Here is a 22,546-nt window from a genome sequence, read left to right on the forward strand (position 1 = left end):
CCCCTGCACTCAACCAGCAGGAATCACAGGCAAGAAATCCACACGCAGTGAGCGGCACCCCATCCAATGCCTCACACCCCCATGTGGTGGGTCTAATCAATTACACTTTCTGCCTTCAGAATCCACATCTGGGGCTATGTGCAGTAGAGTATATTTTTTCGAATAGCGTGGTCGATGCTGTACTGTCAATGTCTCCACAATAAAATCGTGGAAGAGCCACCAGAAGGGGTTGTAATGTAGCCTGTAACCAGCATTTCTTTAATACAAAGAGGGCACTGGTGACGTCTTAGTTTGGTCTGACATGCACCTCCTACCAAGTGCAAAATAGAGTGTATGCATCAACTGACCAATGAAAGTTTTGTGAAGGCCGGTCTTCGGTATGTCATAGTCATTGCAAGGTCACGTTCTATATATTAAAACGTCCAGGGATTGAAAAAAATGTAGCTCGAGTCGTTTCCTTTATAAGTCTCAAACGAACATTCTAACTGTTGCAGCTCGTGCCACTCTTAGTTCACTTCCTCCTGAAAGAGGAACATAGGCACACTCATCCCTTCCTGCCACCGCAATCTGGTCCTTCACGCGCCCGCCGCACGTCTCACCGGTCAAGGCACGCGCCCGCCACACCAGTCCTCGCACGCGCCCGCCCTGTCGGTCCGAGATGGTTCCCGCTTTAATCATTCCTCTGCTCCTCATGAAACGTAAGCAGCGCCCGCGCCGCGTCCGCGTCTATGACGTTGCACAGCCCCTGCACTCATATAAACTATATGCGTTTTATCTTTCAGTTCTTTCAGTTCAGACAACGCGGGAACAGCCATCCGATGGTAAGTCACTCCGACATTTCTGAGCGTGTTGATTCGTAGTACGATCCTGCAGCTTCATTCCCATAAAACGAGTCCTATAATGGAGGAAATTCACCTGTGGGTTTAAATGGAGGAGGATTTCAGAAAGCACCACATTTTAAAGACTGCTCTTTGTATTAATTGAAAGTATTTATGATAAATGTGTATCTTAAAGTTATGTGTTCGCGCTGTGTATGTAAAAGAGTAGGTAAAGAAATATTATTAGGGTTTGTAGCAGCAGAAACAGCACTCAGGCTCCACTCAGTTTCATGCTTTTTCAAGTCATTTACCACCACCTTCTGAGCAGCTTTAGTAAAACCGATTCCTAAATAAGTGAGCACAGGAGGATATGGAGGGGTGGCGTGAGGAGGAGGAGGTGGAGTGACAGTGAGGAAAAGGAATTTAGAAAGGCTGGTGGTGATGATGATATAAAGCTATAGTCACAATACACCTAGATCTGTCCTGGCGCTTAAAAAAAAAAAGTATTAGAACAAACACAGATAAAAATATACCAGAAGGCTGAGGTGTGAAAAAATGAATGCTTACAAATGTTTCTAGAAGCCCAAACGATTGTGGTCGACCTACAGAGAAAAGGGTAGAGGATTTCAGCAGCTAGGGGCTAAAAAAGAGAAGGTGCTGAGAAGGTGCTTGCTTTCTGAATCTCGGGAATACGGAACATTATTTGAGAAGAATGCAGGCTTCAACCGGATTGAGGAGGAAACTTACTCATGTAGAATATATTTTCGGCTTAAACCCTGACAGAAGCAAAGGGTCTTTGGTTCGTCGTCTGTGACACTGCACCTGCAGAGGAGATGGAAGAATAAGAGGAAGGCTGGCATCCACATTCTGTATCAAGAATGCATGCACAAACCTCTGCCTACAGCTCCTTCATAGCTTCAGGGCACTAGGTCTCCTTCTCGCTGTGGAGAATGCATCTCTCACCCTCAAGCTGACAAGTTTGCTTAGGGTTGTTATTTAATGGTATATATTTTACAGTATTTAATGAGCACTGCCTGGAAACTAACAGTTTGCATTTGATGAGGGTGCTGACGTAGAATTCAATTTATACAGCAGCTTTCACTGTCCTCATCGCCAGTGGTATACATAACTGCCCTACTCTTTGCTCTCTGATGTGCCAAAGTTGACTTTGTCAGAAATTATGACAGAAAAGCCAACCAGTCTAGTTAGAGTGCAAATATATCTGGCAGCGTTATCTCTATGAACGTCCACCATGAAAATGGACATGGACCTTCTTTAAAAGGTAAGTTAGCGATGCTGCTCTGTCTGCGCTGGCAGTGTATTCATAGTTTGAGAGACATTGCGAGGGTCCGTGTGTACTGGTGATATTTCCACCATCACTGACAAACATTGAAGGATTGTTTACTTTTATTTACCACCCTCAAAGACGTTGCTTCCATGACAGATACACCCACTTTGGTGGAGAAACGTCCACTAACTTGGCAGCACCCTAAATTTCGGCAATATTGTAATCATGATGACATTTCTGCCAAAATGGCAGATGGACAGTTTGCCCACAAGCTTATGATACTTCTGGTCTCCCCAGGATATTTATAGCAATTTGTTTCTCTATGGCTGTACGCGAGAGTTGTAGCTAGAAAGGTGTCAGATGAAACACAAAACTAACTTTCCGTCTGGGTGTGAGTTGGGTAGTTCACCCCCTCAATATGTTTGATTCTGGTGAATGTTCCTACTGTCTGGTCATTGTTGCCACAATGATTGTTTAAAATGTGGTGGCACATGAGTAATACTGCATTTATGAGATTGGAAATTATTAATAGGATCTTTGAGAAGCTGGCAACCATACGAATAATATTCGTTGTGTGCATTTTTCTTTATTATTATTAGGGTGTTAAATAGTGTTTTTTTAAAGCAACGAGAAGGAACAGAAGCAATGGGAGAGCAGAAGCAACACAGGTGTGGACGGAAAGTGTGGAAAAGAGCAACACCGTGGGGGTCGGAGGGAAGCGTAAGCAATATGGGAAAGGGAGTTATGGGGAGGCAAGTCCAGCGGAAGAGGGAAATCAGCATGGAGGGCATAAGTGGTGGGGCAATGAATAACTTAGAGAGAAAGGGAGAGCGAGGTTGTATGAAGCATAACAGAGGGGGCGTGGGAAGGCAATAGTGAGATGCACATAGGTGTGCACAACGGAGAGACGCACTCGGGCTACAGAAAGAAACACGAGTTCAGCGAAAGAGCTGTGCTTGAGGCAGATACCTCAAAAACACCTGCACTCTCATAGACTGCTTCATATAAAAGAAAAAGATAATGCTTGCAAAGCAAGCAGTGGAAGCAGAAATGCCAAACAATCAAACAAATGATGAGGCTATGCTCCAACAAACACAAGATTGACAAGCTGGGACACAAATAAGAAGCAGACAAATTAGAGGGACAGGAAAGTCAACCAATGGTAAGCAGTGGGCAGGCTCCAAGCCCCTCTACAGTTTTGGTAAGCCACAATATGCCTTGCAAAAGACAGAACAAGTGAGCACAATGACATATTTGTTTACTATGGTTCATAATTGCCTTCATTTGCTGAAGGGCAAGCACGAATACCATTGATAAACATGCAACAACGGATTGAGTTCCACACAATATGTTTGACATTTTGTTAAAATAATTTTATGCTGAATCATGACTGTGGCAAAGTATTTAATTAATGTTGATATTCATCTTATTTATTGACCACAGATCCTGCCACATGCACAGCAGAATTAATATATATATGTTAAAATAAGTAAGCATTATTTAAAAGCGGAAGCATTTCAGATTATTGATTACTAGCCGCATTAAGGCTGTAATTTTTTCTTTTGCTTTGCCTCTGCATTCCTTGTGTTAACTGCACATTCCACAGAGTATGTGCTGTGATTGACAGTTTATACCCACATTCTCAGCCACATTTACCAAAGAAGGGCTATGGAAGCTGAGTAAATTAGCTTTTGGAGATTACACATTAACAACCAAACAAAGCAATAACAAGGCTACCTTGGCAGACTTTTTGCAACTCATAGAGCTAAAGGGTAAGATGGTGGCATACTTAGATATGTGTGTATGTGTGGGTGCACTTGTTTTTTGAAAATAATTGTAATACAAAACATTGCAGTATGTTCTTTAAGAATACCTGCCCTCAGTTTCAGAAAAGTAAAGGAAGAAAAGTCAGATATTTAAATCTGCAGTTTCTAGATTTTACAAATGTTGCACAATGGCAAAACATTAACCCCCAGTCACAGATCTGGGTTTAATCCATCGTTATTTTGCTCACCAAGCCACCCCAGTTCAGACATGGCCATATGCAAATCAGTCTTGACCCTGTGCCTCATGAGAACAGTCCAGACCGAATTGCCAAGCCATGTCTTCCCTGGACCGGAACCAAGCATCCTAGTACCGGTTTCCGGCTATCAGCCTTCATCAGCCAGGATAGCTTGACTCCAGTGGCTTAGTGAGCAAGGTACCCACGTCTGGGCATACCCTTCCCACACAGGGTGAAAAGCAAAACACACAAGATGATGGGCGGAATGTTGCACAATGGCCAAACATTCACCCCCAGTCACAGATCTGGGTTTAATCCATCGTTATTTTGCTCCCCAAGCCACCCCATTTCAGACATGGCCAGATGCAAATCAGTCTTGACCCTGTGCCTCATGGGAACAGTGCAGACCGAACTGCCAAGCCATGTCTTCCCTGGACCGGAATCAAGTGTCCTAAGACTGGTTACTGGCTATCAGCCTTCATCAGCCAGGATAGCTTGACTCCAATGGTTTAGTGAGCACGAGGCCCAAGTCTGGGCATACCCTTCCCACATAGGGTGAACAGCAAAACACACAAGATGATGGGCGGCATGTTGCACAATGACAAAACATTCACCCCCCTTCACAGATCTGGGTTTAATCCATCGTTATTTGGCTCACCAAGTCACCCCAGTTCAGACATGGCCATATGCAAATCAGTCTTGACCCTGTGCCTCATGGGAACAGTCTAGACCGAACTGCCAAGCCATGTCTTCCCTGGACTGGAATTAAGCATCATAGGACCGGTTTCTGGCTATCAGCCTTTCATCAGCCAGGATAGCTTGCCTCCAGTGGCTTAGTGAGCACGGGACCCATGTCTGGGCATACCCTTCCCACATAGGGTGAACAGCAAAACACACAAGATGATGGACGGAATGTTGCACAATGGCAAAACATTCACCCTCAGTCACAGATCTGGGTTTAATCCATCGTTATTTTGCTCACCAAGCCACCGCAGTTCAGACATGGCTATATGCAAATCAGTCTTGCCCCTGTGCCTCATGGGAACAGTCCAGACCGAACTGCCAAGCCATGTCTTCCCTGGACCGGAATCAAGCATCCTACGACCGGTTTTTGGCTATCAACCTTCATCAGCCAGGATAGATTGACTCCATTGGCTTAGTGAGCACGGGACCCAGGTCTGGGCATATCCTTCCCACATAGGGTGAACAGCAAAACACACAAGATGATGGACGGAATGTTGCACAATGGCAAAACATTCATCCCCAGTCACAGATCTGTGTTTAATCCATCGTTATTTTGCTCACCAAGCCACCCTAGTTCAGACATGGCCAACAACCAGTTCCTGATGCAAACTATGTTGATTTTATGTTAATGGAAATAATAGAACAATGGGTAACTATCGTCAAAGAAAGGTAAATGATTGAGCACAATGTTGCCGTCTAGATTCTTACGGTTTACTCTATGTGAGGCAGGATTCGAAGATTAGAGTAGGATATCTAAAGGAATAGGCAAAGAACAATCGGTAGAGGCATTTGTCAGAAAGGAAAATATGTGAGGCAGGATTCGACAAATAGAGTAGGACATCTCATGGCAGAAGCATTAGTATGAAAAGTTTACAAATATAAATGGTGCATCATTTTTTAGAGCAATTTGTAATGCTAAATGAAAAAACTGAGCGCACTAGAGGAATGTATCACTTGCTTACAGATAATATCTAGGTATTGGCTAATTAAAACATGATCGTGTCGAGAAAAACTTAAGGTGTAAGCGGAGGAGAACGGTGGAAACACATGCACACACGGGTGGATACGCAATAAAATATCCCGTCCAGATGACTGAATCAGGGTTTACCTGTAGTGGCGTGAAAGGAGAATCTGAAAAAAGAAAAAGGAAGGAGGGGGGGGTTGCCAATGTCAATGTATCGCTGATGGTAGGGAGCAATTGCACAAAAAGTCATTGGTGCGGGAAAACGGGGAATTAGGAATGAAAGACCGAACTCACCGAAATGACGGTGATAATTCCGACCCGTTCTACGGGTTTGTCGATAGTCGTGGGTATGGCTGGAAAGGATCAAAACTAGGACACAGGCAGGTACGTCTGTGTTTGGCAGGGACCTGAAAAAGCAAGTGTAACAATGCGTCAGAATGTTGACGTGTTACGGTTCGTCAAATGGTGAAATGGGGTGGCATAGATGTATAAGGTCAAATACCTGAGAGTACGGGGCCCTCGAGGTGCTCTTCTCGTCTTGGGGTGCGTGAGACAGAGTGAGAAGTGCAGGCCTGATTTAAAAGAGGCAAGCTTGATCATTACCGATTACCGGCAGTGCATTGGGACGTCAGTGAGGGGCGTGACCGGTACACTAGTGTGCTAACCGTGATGATTACCGGAAATGAGTAAAGAGGAGTAGTTGGGTCTGCTGCAAAAGCGGGTAAAACTATTGGTGCAGGCAGGACATCGGGGGACGTGCAGAAACAATTAGGAGCACAAGAAAGGTAGTTACAGGATGACATTTGTACAAAAGGAAAATTACCTAAATGACAAAGAGCAATGGATGCAACGTACTTGATAACAAACGTAAACACATTGAAGTAAAAACCACTATATACAGTTTAGAAGTGCTGATGCATAGAACGAGTAAATTACTACATAAGATACATGAGTGAGCAAATAAGATTAAGGGTAAATAAATACTACAGAAAAGGGGCACACAATGACGATTGAGATTTTAACATGCAAATAATTGACAAACATGGAACATTACTGGCTTGGAAATAAACACAGAAGATTGAAAGTATGAGAACGGTGGAGTTACATGAAAGATGGTCTAATGCACAGGGTAGACTCATAGCTTTGGCTGATTGGAAGAAATGAAACATATTTCATTATTTCTTATCTTGCTGAAAATCTGATGTGAAATTGGCTATAACGGAGTCACTCATAGCTAATATACATAAACAGAAAGTGGTTCAGGTATCTAGAAAGTATTGAAGCTCGTGGTCAATGTTCTGACCATATTTGACAGTGTGTAGACGCATGATCCAAGTTGCCTCCAGCTGTCTGAGTCTGAGCTCGCGATTACCTCCTCTCATGTTAGGTTTGGCAATGTCAATACCAAAGAAACAGAATCTTTTGTGAATGCCCTGAGTGGGGCATGTGGCTATGTGCATAGCCATGGGGTAGCGCGAGTCATGTTGGTGCATAGCTCTTGCGTGTTCACTAATTCGATCCTTGAAGGGCCTGATTGTGTTCCCTACATATTGGCTGTGGCATGTGCATTCTAACACGCATATCACAAATTTTGTGTTACAGTTTATGTTCACGTGGATTTCATGTTTATGTTTGTGGTGATCAGTGAAGGTCCTGATTCCGTTCTTTTCTCATATACACACACATTTGTGGAACCCCTTGGTTAGTGGGTTAAGCCGGGGCATGCTGTTGGTTGCATGTGGTACAGTGGGACCTCACGTCTGTAGGTGATAAGTGGTCTGGGGCTAATGTTAGTACTTTGAGTTTTGTCTGTTAGTAGGATGTTCCAATGTTTATTGATGCTTTTTCTGACTACTGTACTTAGGTCATTGTAATCAATGATGAGTCTGGTTTGCATGGTGCTTGGTACCCTGTTGGTTTTGGGTTGTAGTGTGCTTTTACGGTCGATTTTGCTGATTCTTTTAGCAGCTTTGTCAATAACTCTGTTGTTGTAGCCGCGTTTTTGGAACCTGTCTTTCATGTTGGTGACACATTTGGTGAATTCAGTGTTGTCACTGCAGTTCCGGCGTGCTCTGACTAGTTCTCCATATGGAATGGATTCAATTTGGTGTTTGGGGTGAGAGCTGTCTGCTCGTAGTATAGCGTTACAGGATGTCTCTTTGCGATACAACCTACTTTGAAGAGTGTTATCTTTGACATATAGCTCCATATCTAAGAAAGAGATCTTTTGGGTGCAGTGGTTACTTGTGAATTTCATGTCCATATCATGGATGTTGAGGTAGTTGCAGAAGGCCTCGAGTTCTACTTCTGAACCAGACCAAAGGAGTAGACAGTCGTCTATATACCGACCCCAGTAAATGATCGAGTCTATCCAGAATGCTCCTTTTGTTCCCCAGAGCCAGGTGGCTTCTAGTGTGCCCATGTAGAAGTTAACGAAGGAAGGAGAGAACCTTGAGCCCATGGCCACTCCTTTAGTCTGCTTGTACCATTTTTTGTCATACATGAAATAGTTGTTTTTAAGAATGCTATTCATCATGGCGACTAACATGTTGGTGTGTTGCCATAAAGTGGCTGGTCTAGTATCTAAATATTTGGAAACAGCTTCTAGGCCTTTGTCTGGATTTATAGAAGTGTACAAGGACACCACATCGAGGGTTGCCATGATCGTACCTGGTTGCCATTGGATGTCGTTGAGAATGCTGAGGTTGTGTTTCGTGTCTTGAATAAATGATGGGAGGTTTCTTACTAAGGGGTTGAGAAAGGGGTCCACATATTCTGCCAATTTCTCGGTGGGTCCGCCTATACCTGAAACAATGGGTCTTCCAGGGGGGAAAGGAGATGGTTTGTGGATTTTTGGGAGTATGTATAGCCATGGCGTGGTTGGTCTTTCAACTTTCATGTCTTCGTCATTGAGTATGCCTGCGGTGTGCCAATCTTTCAAGTGTTTGTTGATAAGATTGGTTACGGAGTCAATCGGGTTGTAACTGATGTGTGTGTAACATGCAGGGTCATTTAATTGAGATAGAATCTCATGGTGGTAGTCCATTTTGAACAAACATACTGACGACTTTGCCGCCTTTGCTGGCTTCTCGTCTTATAATGTCATGATCAATGGAGAGTGTTTGTAGTGCCAGGCGTTCCTACCTGGTGAGGTTGTCTCTGCCCCTATGTAGATGTTTGTCAAGTCTAATCTCATGTTTGTCAATGTCCTCAAGTACCATGTTGTAAAAGGTGTCAACTGGATTTCCACTTGGTAAGTTGGGAGTCCATCTGGATTTACATTTGAGGTTGCTGGCGATAGTATTGTCTCCTTGAATGTCTAAGTCATGTAGTAGTTGTTCAGGTGTATAGGGTCGGTCGCCCATCTCATCAAGTGTCACGAGTAGATGCGTGTCTTTGATCTCTCTTATGGTTTGCACCCCCAGTGTTGATGGGGTGCTGAGATTCCTCGTGATGGTGGTGTCTCTAGAATTATTGGCAAAGTGTTTTCTGAGTTTCAAACTGCTCACAAATTTAAATAGGTCGATTTTGGTTCTGCAAAGGTCACCTCTCTCATGTGGGTTGAAGTTTAGACCTTTGTGAGTAAGGAGATCATGTCTTGGGTCAGTGGTTTGGATGAGAGGTTGACAACCTGTACTTCTCTTGGCTCTCCGTTTATTTCCTCAGGTCCCTTGATCTTGCTTTTTCTTGTACTCCTCCTTTCCCTGATCTTTTCCCTCTATGGGTTTTCTTTCTAATGTGTTCTGTTCTCGCGTCTGATCGTTTTGACCTCGCGTAAAAAATTAGAGGTGTTGGTGGCTCTTTCGGGTTCAGATTCGTTTTCACTGGGGATTGTGTTGAGGGATGATGTGCTCAAGGAAATGGAAGCTGTCTCTACTCTGTCTGGTTTGTTGATTGTTTTGGTGGTGCGGATTAGTTGGTCGTATTTCCTTGCAAATGTGAAGATACAACCTTCTTTGTAATCAGCCTCGTCTCTCTTTAGTTGTCTGCTCTTCCTATCTTTGATTTCGTTCTGATATTTGCTCAGCACCTCCTTCAGGATGGTATAATTTTTTTCAGCGGCCTCCTTGAGATCTAGATCTTTTATCTCAGAATCCAATTGTATAATGTCAGTTTGTAATTTACTCACTTTACGTTCGGCGTTCTCGATCAGAATGTGTATGAGCATGTTTGAATTGATTGTTAGCTCCTCTTCCCATTTGCCTAACAAATCATCGTCCAGGTCGTCAAAATTCGGAAAATCTGGGAGCGGAGTCCCCTTGGGACTCTGTTTAATCTCAAATACTGTTTGAGGGGGGCACTGTCCCACCAACTAGCGTTTTCAGTCTTCAGGCTGGCGTTGTGTTTATTCAATCTGAAGAATATCATCTATATAAACAACTTGTTTATTGTACCACCGGTGTTAACTTTCCTTAAGGTACTCTCATTGTATCAATACTGTTTATTAACAAACGTGTGCCCAGTTTTTTTGTACATTCTGAACAAAGCACATTGTCATCAGTGACATAGAAAGTAGTTCCCTCCAGTGTCAGGGACTTGTTCGCCATTGTGCATTTCTAAAAAAACATTTCCCATATTTAACTTTTTTATTTACATTGCATTGGCCTGGCAGCACCTCAGGCCCTGCTACTGGGTAGTCAGCATTACTTGCTGTTTTGCACAGGTACTTGTGAATGGGATGGCTGCGGGTGCGTGCGCACACAGACAACCATCTTTGATTGGGTTTCAAACCCATTCAAAGCTGATCAGCCATGTGAGTGCATTCACACTTGTGCACGCAATGGTAGTTATCTTTGAATGATTTTGTAAATCGTTATTGCACATACATTCACAGAAACCCACCTTCCCCTGTCTACACATTGGGGACAATTTGTTGTAATAAATATTTACAAAAAACATTCACGAAACAAGCTCTGCCAAAGCACTGGCGTAACGAAAAGTGAGGGGGCCTTCCTGCACGGTACTTAGGGGGGCCCCATCCGGGCTCAATTAGGAGCTCTCCCTGCCAGAGTTCAGTGCCGAGGGGGCCTCTTGGAGCTAGGGGCCCCCCCGCACCGCGTGGGCTGCGGCGGCCTGTGTTACGCCCCTGTGCCAAAGCCAATAGGCTCACCATGCTTATTGGCTTTGCTAATGCTTCTTTAATCTATTGTCAGCACAGTGCATTTATTCTTTACCCCATAGGACAGTCTAAGGAAGCTCGTTTTTAGGTCTCGCCTACACAGCACGCATGCGCTGCATAGGAGGAGACCTAATGCCATTGGTCCCCTTTTTAAGCCACAAAAGTGCACACGTTCCATTGCCTTCAATGACAACGCGTGCATGTGTGGCTATTCCCTTGCGGGCTCGAGCGCTGACACCATATGTTTGTAAATAACTTGCAAACATATAGTGTCAGCGCTCGGTCCCGTAAGGGAAGCAGGCGCAGGTGCAGGCCCCCTCCTCTCTCCCTCCACCCTGCTGCCAGCGCTAGCCGCAGCGCGCTTGTTTTTTTTAATGTGGGTCCCGTCGGGGCACAAGCAGGTATCCACTTCTGTCTTAATGACAGAAGTGGATGCCTGCTTGTGCCCCGGGGGAACTGCAGGACAGTGCTGCTCGTGCGCCTCTGAAGCTCGGAGTCTGACCTGTGCTGCTGGTAGGTCTGTGAGCAGCGGTGGGAGCCGTGCGCAAGAGCCCGGACTGGGAGGCGAAGGCACAAAAGTAACATATAAATATATACATACAAATAAAAACTAGGCCTAATTTTTGTTATTGTTTGTACAGGTTATCGGCGTAACTTTTCACAGCTCATTTCAAATGCTGTCTTTCAAAGCTATAAAAAGCTTGCTGCAGTACTTCTCTCTGCTGGTCTCCACCCTCGGATCCAGTTCTCAGGTATATCTCGGCTCCCGTCGGCACCTTCCACACCAACTGCCGCGCCAAGGGGGCGTTCGAGGCACTGCGCAAATTGGTTTTCTCAAAACTGTTGGAATAGCAATTAGCAGCCGTCCCGGATGTGACAAGATCGTAAAACTATACACAATGTGGAAAAATGGCACGCGCAACCGCATCTTGTCAGGCTAATGACTTTTGACATTTTTGCTAAGTAGGCTCAGCTAATTAGTGGTTTTGTGCTTCTGGGAGCTCGGTGCTGCACTGTGGTTGCATACTTTTAGACTAGTTATATTTGGGTTGTTTGTGATCTTCTGAGGGTTGGAACGCATACCAAGTACTGCATCATCAGAGAGCATGGGAACTGCTCCCAGCAGTGTCATGATGAGTTTTGCCTCCGCACTGTACGTGGCATGACCTGTTTGGGACCGGTTGAGACCTGTGCAGTGCCCCAGTCCCCACCCCAACCCACCTCCAGGCCATGTGCTTGTTCTCACCTGGTCAGCCCTGCGCTGATCCTTAGATCGGATGAATAACAATACAGCTAATCTGCCGGGGCTGACCCTCGGCTTTCCAAGCACAGCGCCTTTAAACTTTTCCATGATGCAAGGCACTTCTTGAAAGCTAGCCATTGATTCGAAAAGCGTAGGTAATAGTTGATAGCATGTCATGGGAGGGGTCGCCTTCTTCCAAATGTGTCTTTAGTCAGCAGCAGGTGCATGCTGGGAATTGGAGTTCTACATTCTCGGATCAAGGTAAGGCCCTACAAGTCTCATTATGCAAATGTTGATTAAAAAAAACAGGGAAATATGGCTGCTTAGCAACTTGGCATGCAATTTGATAGAATAACATTCGAGACGTGGGCGTGGGGTGCACTTTTATTACCTTATTTCTGAGAGCCAGTGTACTGCCGAACTCGGAACATTCTCTCATTTTTGTCCTGCTAGTTGGCAATGGCGATTTGTTGAATTTGACAGGGAATTTAGCATTTTAGCGATTCGTATTGCATTACATAGTAAAAGCAATTTTACTACTTTTACTTATGTGGCTCTGATCTAAGCGTTACATGTGTGTGCTGTGTCCTTGCAGGCCCCTGCTGTCCAAACAACTGCCTTATACTGGCAACGTGGAGTTGCTTAGGAGAAGCAAGGCTGGCAGTAACTGCTCATTTTTTACTGCCAGCTTGCTTCTCGTAAGCAGAGCCTATAAGTGCAGGTTCTCAAAATACATAAATAAAAGGCATTGTCATGTACAATGCCAATAGCACAAACACTCGCAAATGCGAGACCTATTGCATTGCAAATGCTTGTTTCTGTTGCTTGGGGTGGACAGCTTCAAAGAAATCCTGTTGAGTTTTATTTGCCCAGTGTCAACGAACACCATAATTAATGGTAGCTTCTGCAGGTCATATATTTATTTACACCAGTACCAGCAATACTCTCATTGCATAATAATGCCACAACGCCTACAAGAAAAAATACATGCTTGCTACTCTGATTGCCTAGCTGTACTGTCCTACCTGTTTGATGTGTGGAAATGTGTCGGTGTTCTTGATAAACACATGAACAGCCTCATTTAGACATCTTCAGTATCTCCATTCTTCAGTTGTGGTGGCAAACACTGCCTACTCACTGTCAGAGTAAGGGCAACCACATTTTGAATTTGAAGTTAGAGACTGTTTTGCCTCCCAGGTGCTTCCACTTCCACTTCGAGAGGGTTACTATGAAAAACGTGGTAAACAGTCCTTCATGACCTGCACCAGTGCTTCAGCCCTGTGGTTCATTCACTCATAATCAGTCTCCATAACACCAACGAGCCTCAGTCACAACAGTCCCAGGACTCTCCCTTGCCACTTTACTCTCCCTTACCCACATATTTCTCCCATGACTGCATTACAAGTCCCTCCCACCCACACCCTGAACTCTGCCAGTACTGCCAGCCCCTGAAGTCCCACCACATGCCTCCGGCCCCGCAAAGACAACATCTCATTTTGTGCTGCCATCGTCACCTCTCATCGCAAAGTAAGTGAGAGTCCATTTCCATTATACGTATTAAGATTTTCCCTTATGGACAGGGAGTTTTCTACCAACACACCAGGAACATTTAAACAGCTTTCTATGCAGGAGCAGGATGGTTGGTTTGGGCGCATTGCAAAGAATACCTAGATGGGGCTACATAGATCGGACGACCAGTCTGCCCAGAGTTTTGGTGGCATTAACACGACTAATAGCAAAAATACTGTGGCTCTCTCTGCTTTGGGTCTGTCACCTTCCCACACTCGGAAAGAAGGCAGAGGTAACGCGTGACTAGAAGGCACAAAAGGAAAGCCAGATGGGCGGGGCAGGTATAAGTACCTTGGCCCCCCCCCCCCCCATCTTATGTGCCAGAAGGGAGCGTGGCTCACGCCAGACTTTGGGAACTCCCGGAGGATCCCAACCATTAGACATGTGGCTGCTCCTAATGTGGAACTAGGGTGGCCGCCCTCTTGAGTGGGCACACTGCGTGCTCAGTGAACAGTCTCATTTTTTGGACAGAGGTTAGAGTCCTTCTCTAAATCAGGCACAATATATTTGTTAGTAATTTCAGCCACACCATGCAACAGCTTGGCATAAACTTCATCACCCTCATTACCAACAATTTATTTCTGTAAAGATCCACAAAATATTTCAGTAAAAGACAGTCACACTTGAAATAGAGGTATAAACTATGTCTACAATATGTAAGAAATAAAAAGAATATTCAGAAATTAAATATTCAGTTACATAGATTGAGATCACTGCTGGAATTGGAAAAAATTACTCCTGGAACACATGAATTGGCTGAAATGCCGTGGCCTCTGTAATCTCTGTATCAAAGAAATTGGCAACAAGCACAAACGTGAAAGTAAATCGGTCTTTGCTTACTCAAATGGTCACATAGAGGGTGCATTTTAAAATATGTTTTAGGGTGAAGGCACCTGCTGAACGGACTTTTTTTTTTTTTTTTTTTAATTTTTAAAACCTTTATTATGAAAGAGCACACAGCTATTCAGCCTAACATCCCGGAGGCAAGGCAGCATGGTGAATCAGGAGAGCAATAGTGCAAGAGCATTCACAACAGAGCATTGAAGGTTGTTTTTGTATTTTATAGAAAGAGAACCGAAACCAAAGGAAGAAACGCCAGAAGGCGCCAAAGAGTGGCAATGGAAATGAGAAAGCTGTCAGGGTATTGGTAGTGGGCAGTGGAGAGCAAGCAGAGAGTCACGAATGCAGGAGAGTAAAACAGGATGGCGGAAGGGAGGAGGAAAGACAGGATCAATCAGTTCAGCATATATCAGTTGGCATCATAGGCTATGGTGACATACGCTCATCTAGAGAGACAGGTTCTGGCGGCAGGCACACATCTCCCCTGTAAGCATTCCTGGCTCCCCACACTTTGTTCCATTTCTGAGGCCTCCCCCTGGCAACATAGACCGTCTTTTCCCGGAACATACACCAATCCATGTTGGCTTTCCATTGTACCACAAGGGGAGCTGTGGCAGCGCCCCACTTTTGAGCGATGTCCCGCTTGGCCACCATGTTACCCAGGGTCACCCACCGAGTCTGCGCCGTGTTATGATCAGATGGTTCCCAGATGTTGAGGAGGCATCTTCGGGCCTCTGCATTAGACACCACCCCAGTCACTTCACTCATTATCCGGTGCACCCTCCTCCAGTAGGAGGCAATGACGGGGCATTCCCATAGAATGTGCAGGAAAGTAGCGAGGGCACCACAGCCCCGACGGCAAAGTCCGTCGGGCGAGTATCCCATACGCACAAGCCTGGGGCCGGTCACATACACTCTGTGCAGGATCTTGAATTGCACTAGCCGAAGGCGAGAGGATATAGCGACCTCTTTAGGGGAGGACACTGCACTCTGCCAATCCTCATCGTCAAGCTCTAGGCCATCTTCCACCCATTGATCACGCACGCCAAGGAGAAGGTCAGTGCGGACGTTAATTAGTTTTTTATATGACAGGGAAATAGCACTATCGGGCATATGGCCATCCAACACTCTGTCTTCCAAGGGAGAGCTCTCTGGAATATCTCCCTCCGGTGGTTTGGCAGAGAGCAGCGCGTGCCGCAGCTGGGCGTAGCTGAAGAACTCCGAGTCACCCAACTGGTATTCAGCCTGCAACTGAGGAAAGGTCTTGACGTCACCCTTATAAATCATGTCGTCCACCCTGGAGATGCCTATGAGGTCCCACTTATCGAAGCCCTTGGTGTGCCATAGCCTACCCAAAATATCAGAGTCATACAGAGGGGTGAATCTAGTCAGTCTGCCCCGCCAGCCCTGCGCCTTGGTAATCGCCCGCCAAATGTGGACCGCTGTCCTCGTCGGACCCGACATCCGCCGATCCAAGGACCTCGAGTACAGGGCCCGGTAATAATTACCACCACCCAAAAGCCACCTGTCCATGGCGTATCCGGGACTGTTCACAGGACCATAGAAACCGTGATTGAGAGCCGCGAGCTGGGAGGACCAGTAATACCGACGCACATCAGGAAGTGCTATGCCCCCGTCGTACCACGGAAGCGTGAGCTTCGTGATAGCGACGCGGGGCCGACCATCCCAGAGCAAGGCCCGTTGAAGAGACTCAATCTCCCGAAAGTAGCGGGCCGGAACCGGATCCTGGGTGTTTTGTAAGGCATACAAGAACCTGGGTAACGACATCATCTTGAATAATGCCGCACGGCCAAGCAGGGAGAGCGGAAGCTTGCGCCAACTGTCCACGTCGCGCCGGAGACGCTGGAGAGGAGGGAGCAAGTTGTGGTCGTAACGCGCCCTAGAGCTCCCGGAGATGTAGATCCCCAAGTACTTGAAGCCATGTCTGGCCACCTGGATGTTGCAGCCTGTGGGGAGGCGCGGCGTATCCTCTTTCAGGACGTACAAGGAGGACTTGGCCCAGTTAATAACCAGGCCAGAGTACCGTCCGAATAGTCTGAGTACGTCGCAGGCCACGATGAGTGACTTGCAGGGGGAGGTTAAATATAGCAGAATATCGTCGGCATACAGGGAAACTCTGTCTTCAAAGCCGGGGGCCCAGGTAATGCCGTGTAGGTCAGGGTGCGTACGCAGCAGGGCCGCGAGCGGCTCAAGGGCCAGGGCGAACAGCAGAGGCGACAAGGGGCAACCCTGTCTGGTGCCACGATGAAGGGCAAATGGCGCCGATAGACGGCCATTAACTGTGACATTAGCCAACGGACTAGCGTAGAGGAGTTTCACACAGCCCACGAACACCGGACCAAAACCGAGCTTCGTCAACACCACCCATAGGTAGCTCCACTCAAGAGAGTCAAAGGCCATTGTGGCGTCAAGAGAAGCAAGGACTGCCGGCTCCTCGAGGGTATGGGCCCTGGCCAGGGCGCCGTGGAGTCGACGCAAATTGAGGGCAGTGTTGCGGTGTGGAATAAAGCCCGACTGGTCCGGATGCACTAAGTCACCAATAACTCCAATCAGTCGATTTGCGAGTAGCTTGGCAAGGATCTTAGGCTCGACATTCAAGAGAGAAACGGGACGATATGACCGACATATGTCTCTCGGCTTCCCTTCCTTATGGATGACCACAATGGTGGCCAGCCTCTGGTCAAGGGGAAGAAGGCCAGCGTCCAGCGCTTCCAAAAACATAGTACGCAGGTGGGGGGAAACCACGTCCGGCCAAATTTTGTAGAACTCGACCGGGATGCCATTGGGCCCAGATGCCTTACCCGATCTCAACGAACGGATCGCAAGGGCGATCTCGTCAGCGGATATGTCTGTATCCAAATCGGCCCGGTCATCCTCAGAGAGACAGGGAAGGTCAACTGTCGAGAGAAGCGCCATCGAGTCAGCCTCGGAGCACTCTGAGGTAGAGGTGTAGACACCCCGGAAGTAATCAGCAAAGGACTCGGCAATGGCACTCGGGTCAGTGACCGCAACCCCGTCGTCGCCCAAAATCTCGGGCACGACTCGGCTAGCCATCTCTCTCCTGTCCAACCACGCCAGCAGCTTCCCAGCCTTGTCACCAACGTCATAAATACGACCTTGCTGTTCCTTAGCCAAGGCCAGGGCAGCATTTGTGGCAAGAGCATGGTATTCCGACTGTTTGAGGGCAAGGGCATGTAAAAGAGCGGGGTCGGGTTCGGGTCCCAACTGGGAGCCAAGGTTCATGACCTCCTCTTCGATGCGTAACAAGTCGGCATCTCTGACTCTCCGGGCCTCCGCTATGAGAGCGAAAGCCTCACCCCTCAAAACAGCCTTAAATGCCTCCCACAGGGTCGCGGCCGAGCCAACCGAGCCCTCATTTTCAGAGAAATAAAGGTCGATGGCCTTGGCCAGGAGAGTGCGAGTAGTAGGATTACGGAAATACCACGGGTTAACCGCCACTGGTCGGTCCGACAGGACTATGTCGAAGTCGAATGAAACCCACAACGGGGAGTGGTCGGAAATGCCCCGCGCCAAAAACCGGGCCTCAGACACGGCAGGCGCGTGTGCTGCTAAGGTGAGGACGTAGTCTATACGAGAAAGACTACCATGTGCACCCGAAAGGAAGGAGAAGTGGCAGAGCGTGGGGTGTAGAAGCCACCAACTATCCACCAGGCCCATGGACTCGAGGAAGGAGGGCAGCCATAGTTGGGAACTCCGGAGGTCTCTAGGCGGATGCCGGTCCAGGGAGCCCGAGCAGACTGAGTTGAAGTCACCCCCCACTACCAGCAAACCAGCAGGCAAAGACAAAATGGCGCCACCAAGGTCTTGGAAAGTACTAGACTGCAGGCCCGGGGGAACGTAAACCGAAAGTAACGTATGGGCACGCCCTTCCCATCTCCCCGCCACTGCGGCGAAGCGTCCTCTCTCATCAATCTTGGTGACGTCTATCTCAAACGGAAGGGACATACGTACAAGGACACCCGCCCCCGAGAGCCCGAAGAGAACCCAGAGTGGGCCACCATCTTGTACCCTTTGCGGTTGAGTGCTTTGCACGAGTTACCAACCAAGTGTGTCTCCTGTAGGAGGACAACATCAGGCATGTGACGTTTGAGCAGTTGAACCACCACCCCTCTCTTGATACGGTCACCCAGCCCATTAACATTCCAACTGATTACTTTTAGTTTCCTACCCCCCATCATCCAGCCGCCCTCCCCACCCTACCCCAACAATCCTCAACAGCAAGTAAAGCTCAACAGCGTACAGGACCCATTGCCTAAGAGAAAGAAGAGAGAAAAAACGAACAAACAGATAAACTTGCCCAAACCCACCCCCCACCCTGCACCCCTGCATCAGACTAAAGAGCCCCCCAACCAGCAGTGTGCCTGTCGCCCCATTAACTAGTCTACGAAAGCCCCCAGAGGAGTAAGGAATCTCTACGAACACCTCCCGCCACCCTCCATGTAAACGACAGGAGAATTGGCTAAGTCAATTAAAGAATAGCATCGGCAGTCACATACAGCAGGGCCACCAACCGCCAAAGTCTTTCCAGTAGAGCCAAGTCTCATTGATCCGAACCACCAGTCGCGCCCCCAGCATGTCCATCTTGATCATCCCGGCGTTGAGGCAGAGTGTCCAGCCATTCACTCACATTTTCGGGGACGTCGAAGAACAGGGCATGGCCCTCATGTTCAATACGAAGCTTGGCAGGGAACAACATCGAGTACTTGAAGCCCATGTCCCTCAGTCGCCGTTTCACTCCCACATAACTCTGTCGCTGTCTCTGTACTGCCCTGGTGAAATCAGGATAGAAATGTACTTCCGAATTCTGGAACTTAAGCGGCCCATGTCTTCTGGACGCCTGTAGGATCGCGTCCCGGTCACGGAAATTAAGGAGCCGTGCAACAATGGGTCTTGGCGCCATGCCCGACTTCGGCGGGCCTCCCGGCACCCGGTGGGCACGCTCCACTGAGAAAAAGTTACTCAGACCAGAAGGCGCTAGATGGGTCTGTACCAGTTCCTCCACAAAGAGGTCCGTCGCCGCTTCCTCCGAACCTTCCGGAACACCAATGATGCGGACATTCTGCCGCCTGGCACGTCCCTCAAAATCCTCCAGCCTCCTGGAGAAGTGGTCCGTAGTCATCCGCAGGTTCCGGACCTCAGTCTGCAGGTCCGAGACGTCAGTGGTTAGGCTGGAAGTTTTAATGTCCAATGACTTCACACGGTCATTGGTCTTACCCAGGTCGGCTCTGATGAGGGTGAGATCAACTGCCAAAGTGTCCACCTTGTGGGTCAAGACCTCGTGTTGCTTTTGCATTTCGGCTCGTATGCCTGTGATGGCCCCCATAATGTCGCTGAGGGTAGGCTCAGAGCCATCAGGCGAGCCCGCCGATGGAAGTTCTTTAGTGGAGGCCGCCGCAGCAGGTGGCGTCCTCTGCTGAACATATCGCTCAATCCTGTTCAGTTGAGTTTGAGACTTTCCGCGAACGCCTTTGTTCGACGTCTTGTCGGGGTCTCCTCTGCCCGCCATGATGGGTCCGATGAGAACAAAGGGGCACGCCACCCAAGCCAGAGCCAAGCGAACCAAGGAGAGGGGTCCAAACCAGTTATTCAGGCCAGGCCGATAGAAGCGAGCAGCGTAGTTACAAACACTCCGCCAGTGGAGACCTCAAGCAGCCACTAGGCAGTCCAATCGTACGGAGCGGCAGAGATCGGGGAGACAATGGCGCATCCCTGGCACGGAGTTCCACTCGACGTAGCTCAGCGTAGGAACCACCGATTTGGAGGCGGAAGGCAGCGCCCGCTTCAGTGATCCGTCAGCAATTAGGATCCACCAACGTGGATCAGGATTTCGAGCAGGATATATGAGGAGAATCGGAGGGTTCGCGGAGCTCCGAGCTAACGCGGCCATCTTGGTTGCCCGCGAAGCTCCTCCCCCCGCTGAACGGACTTTTGTATGCCCACCGAATTTCAGAGAGATGTGTTTTGTCTAGTCACAATTTTGGCTCATAAAATAATATAGAGAGCTACTATGTCTCCTGCAAAGCACATAGTGTAAAATGCATATAACAAATGTATATTATATGTTGATAGGTAGCTAGTTCAATGCTTTTGACACAGAGATCCATTTGTTATGTGCAGTTCTTAAGTGTCGGTCTTTTTAATATAACACAGTGAGCAATGAGTTTAGAATCTTATTGTTTTTTCCTTATCCTGTAATTATTCTGAGGTTTAGTACATACAATCCCAACCATTGCATTACGTTGTAAATCTTGTCTTTGTGTTTATTCCGGCTATGCACATTTACCATACAATGCCTACCAGTAAGGACAATATGTAATTCCTACTCCTTGTAACCCTAATTTCCTTATGTAACACATAATGTACATCTGTGTAAAAATGTATGATTGCCAGTCTGTGCATAATGTTGTGTGATATAGGCGCTCTATCACCCTACAGTGTGATGAGTAGCACTATAAAAGAATTTTAAAAAATGTAAATTCTATTTAAATCATTAGTAGTGTAATCACTACATTTGACATTCCTACAGTGCATGTTTGCATATCTCTTATAATGTAAATAACAAGGACCCCCTGTTCAGAAAATTAATTCAGAGTACAGGGAAATAAACAGTGTAAACAAATTGGCAAATTATCAACATATAACGAGGGAGAAATCGTAAGGAGGACACCAAACTAGGTAGATAAAGAAAGCAGGTTTCATTTAATATATTAACAAATATTCATGGTTAAAAACAATTAATAAAAACACATAAGGTGAACCTGTTATATAAACAACAAAATTACTCAAAACACAATATACTTCATAAAAAATACATATAACATAACAAGTAATAGTGGCAGACAATTTGTATTATTCGACGCGCGTTTCGGCGTTTTTCGGAACGCCTTCTTCAGGAGCCACAGTAATATCAATAACACAGGATGTTGAATATGGAAAGCATATTTAATTCTTCCTTTCTAAATCAAATTCTTGGGTTAAAAATATGGAATTCGAAATAGGTCGTTATCGGCTTGTCATATCAAGAAAACTTCTTTATATGTGGTCAGGATAGAGGATGTATCTATCTTGTATATGGTTCATAAAAACAATTATGTCGGAAAGTCCCAGTAAAGATGGACAATATGCGCTCTTGCTTTAGCATACGGGGGACCTTGAAATGTTTCAATATTGTTTGTTTCAGCTGCCCGGTGGTCGGGAATCTGTCAGCTCTCTTGCGTTGCAGCAGATAACGAACGTAAGAATGCCGTCTTTAAAAATGTTGATTGAATATGAGCAATACTTTAAAACTGCCGTCTCTGGTCGGCCGGTAGAGAATATCTAGCCGTATCTAAACGGTACCGATGTGTCCGTTTATAACAACCTGCGAGAGCCGCGCTGGAGCAGACTGCTGGCGTCTCACAACCGTTGCGGAAAAGGAGTGGCCACTCCTTTTCCGCAACGGTTGTGAGACGCCAGCAGTCTGCTAGATATTCTCTACCGGCCGACCAGAGACGGCAGTTTTAAAGTATTGCTCATATTCATACCGCCACTCTGACATTCATTCACTCACCCATACAGTCAATAACATACCCAATAACACATCTATACTGCCTTTCACATATACAGTTATTCACCCATATGCCACTGACACATACACTCACTAACCCATACAGCCACTGACTCACCCACTCACTCACCCATAGAGGCAGTCACACACACCCTCACCCGCCCACATAGACAACCATAGAGGTACTCAGGCAACCAATCACTCACCCATACAGAAACTCACATACCCACTCACACACCCACTCACACACCCACACAGCCACTTAAACACCAACTGAGAGACAGATACAGATATCCACACAACCAGTCGCTCATCCATACATTCACTGAGACACCTAATGACTCACTTATACAGTTAGTCTTGCTCACACT

The 22,546-nt window shown here is 46.8% G+C and overlaps 1 protein-coding gene across 3 annotated transcripts in view; it reads left to right on the plus strand.

The window, feature by feature from the left end:
• Positions 1 to 581: 581 nt before the first annotated feature.
• Positions 582 to 22,546, plus strand: part of MILR1 (mast cell immunoglobulin like receptor 1) — a 228,945-nt gene continuing 206,980 nt past the window's right edge. For all 3 annotated transcript variants that reach the window (XM_086930915.1, XM_086930916.1, XM_086930917.1), the window contains exons 1-2: positions 582 to 698; positions 783 to 821. In XM_086930915.1, the coding sequence (XP_086787041.1) occupies positions 659 to 698; positions 783 to 821 (79 nt within the window). In that variant the 5' untranslated portion in view covers positions 582 to 658. The remainder of the gene's footprint in view (positions 699 to 782; positions 822 to 22,546) is intronic.

Source organism: Lissotriton vulgaris, chromosome 7 (assembly GCF_964263255.1).
Source record: "Lissotriton vulgaris chromosome 7, aLisVul1.2, whole genome shotgun sequence".
Classification (NCBI taxonomy): domain Eukaryota; kingdom Metazoa; phylum Chordata; class Amphibia; order Caudata; family Salamandridae; genus Lissotriton; species Lissotriton vulgaris.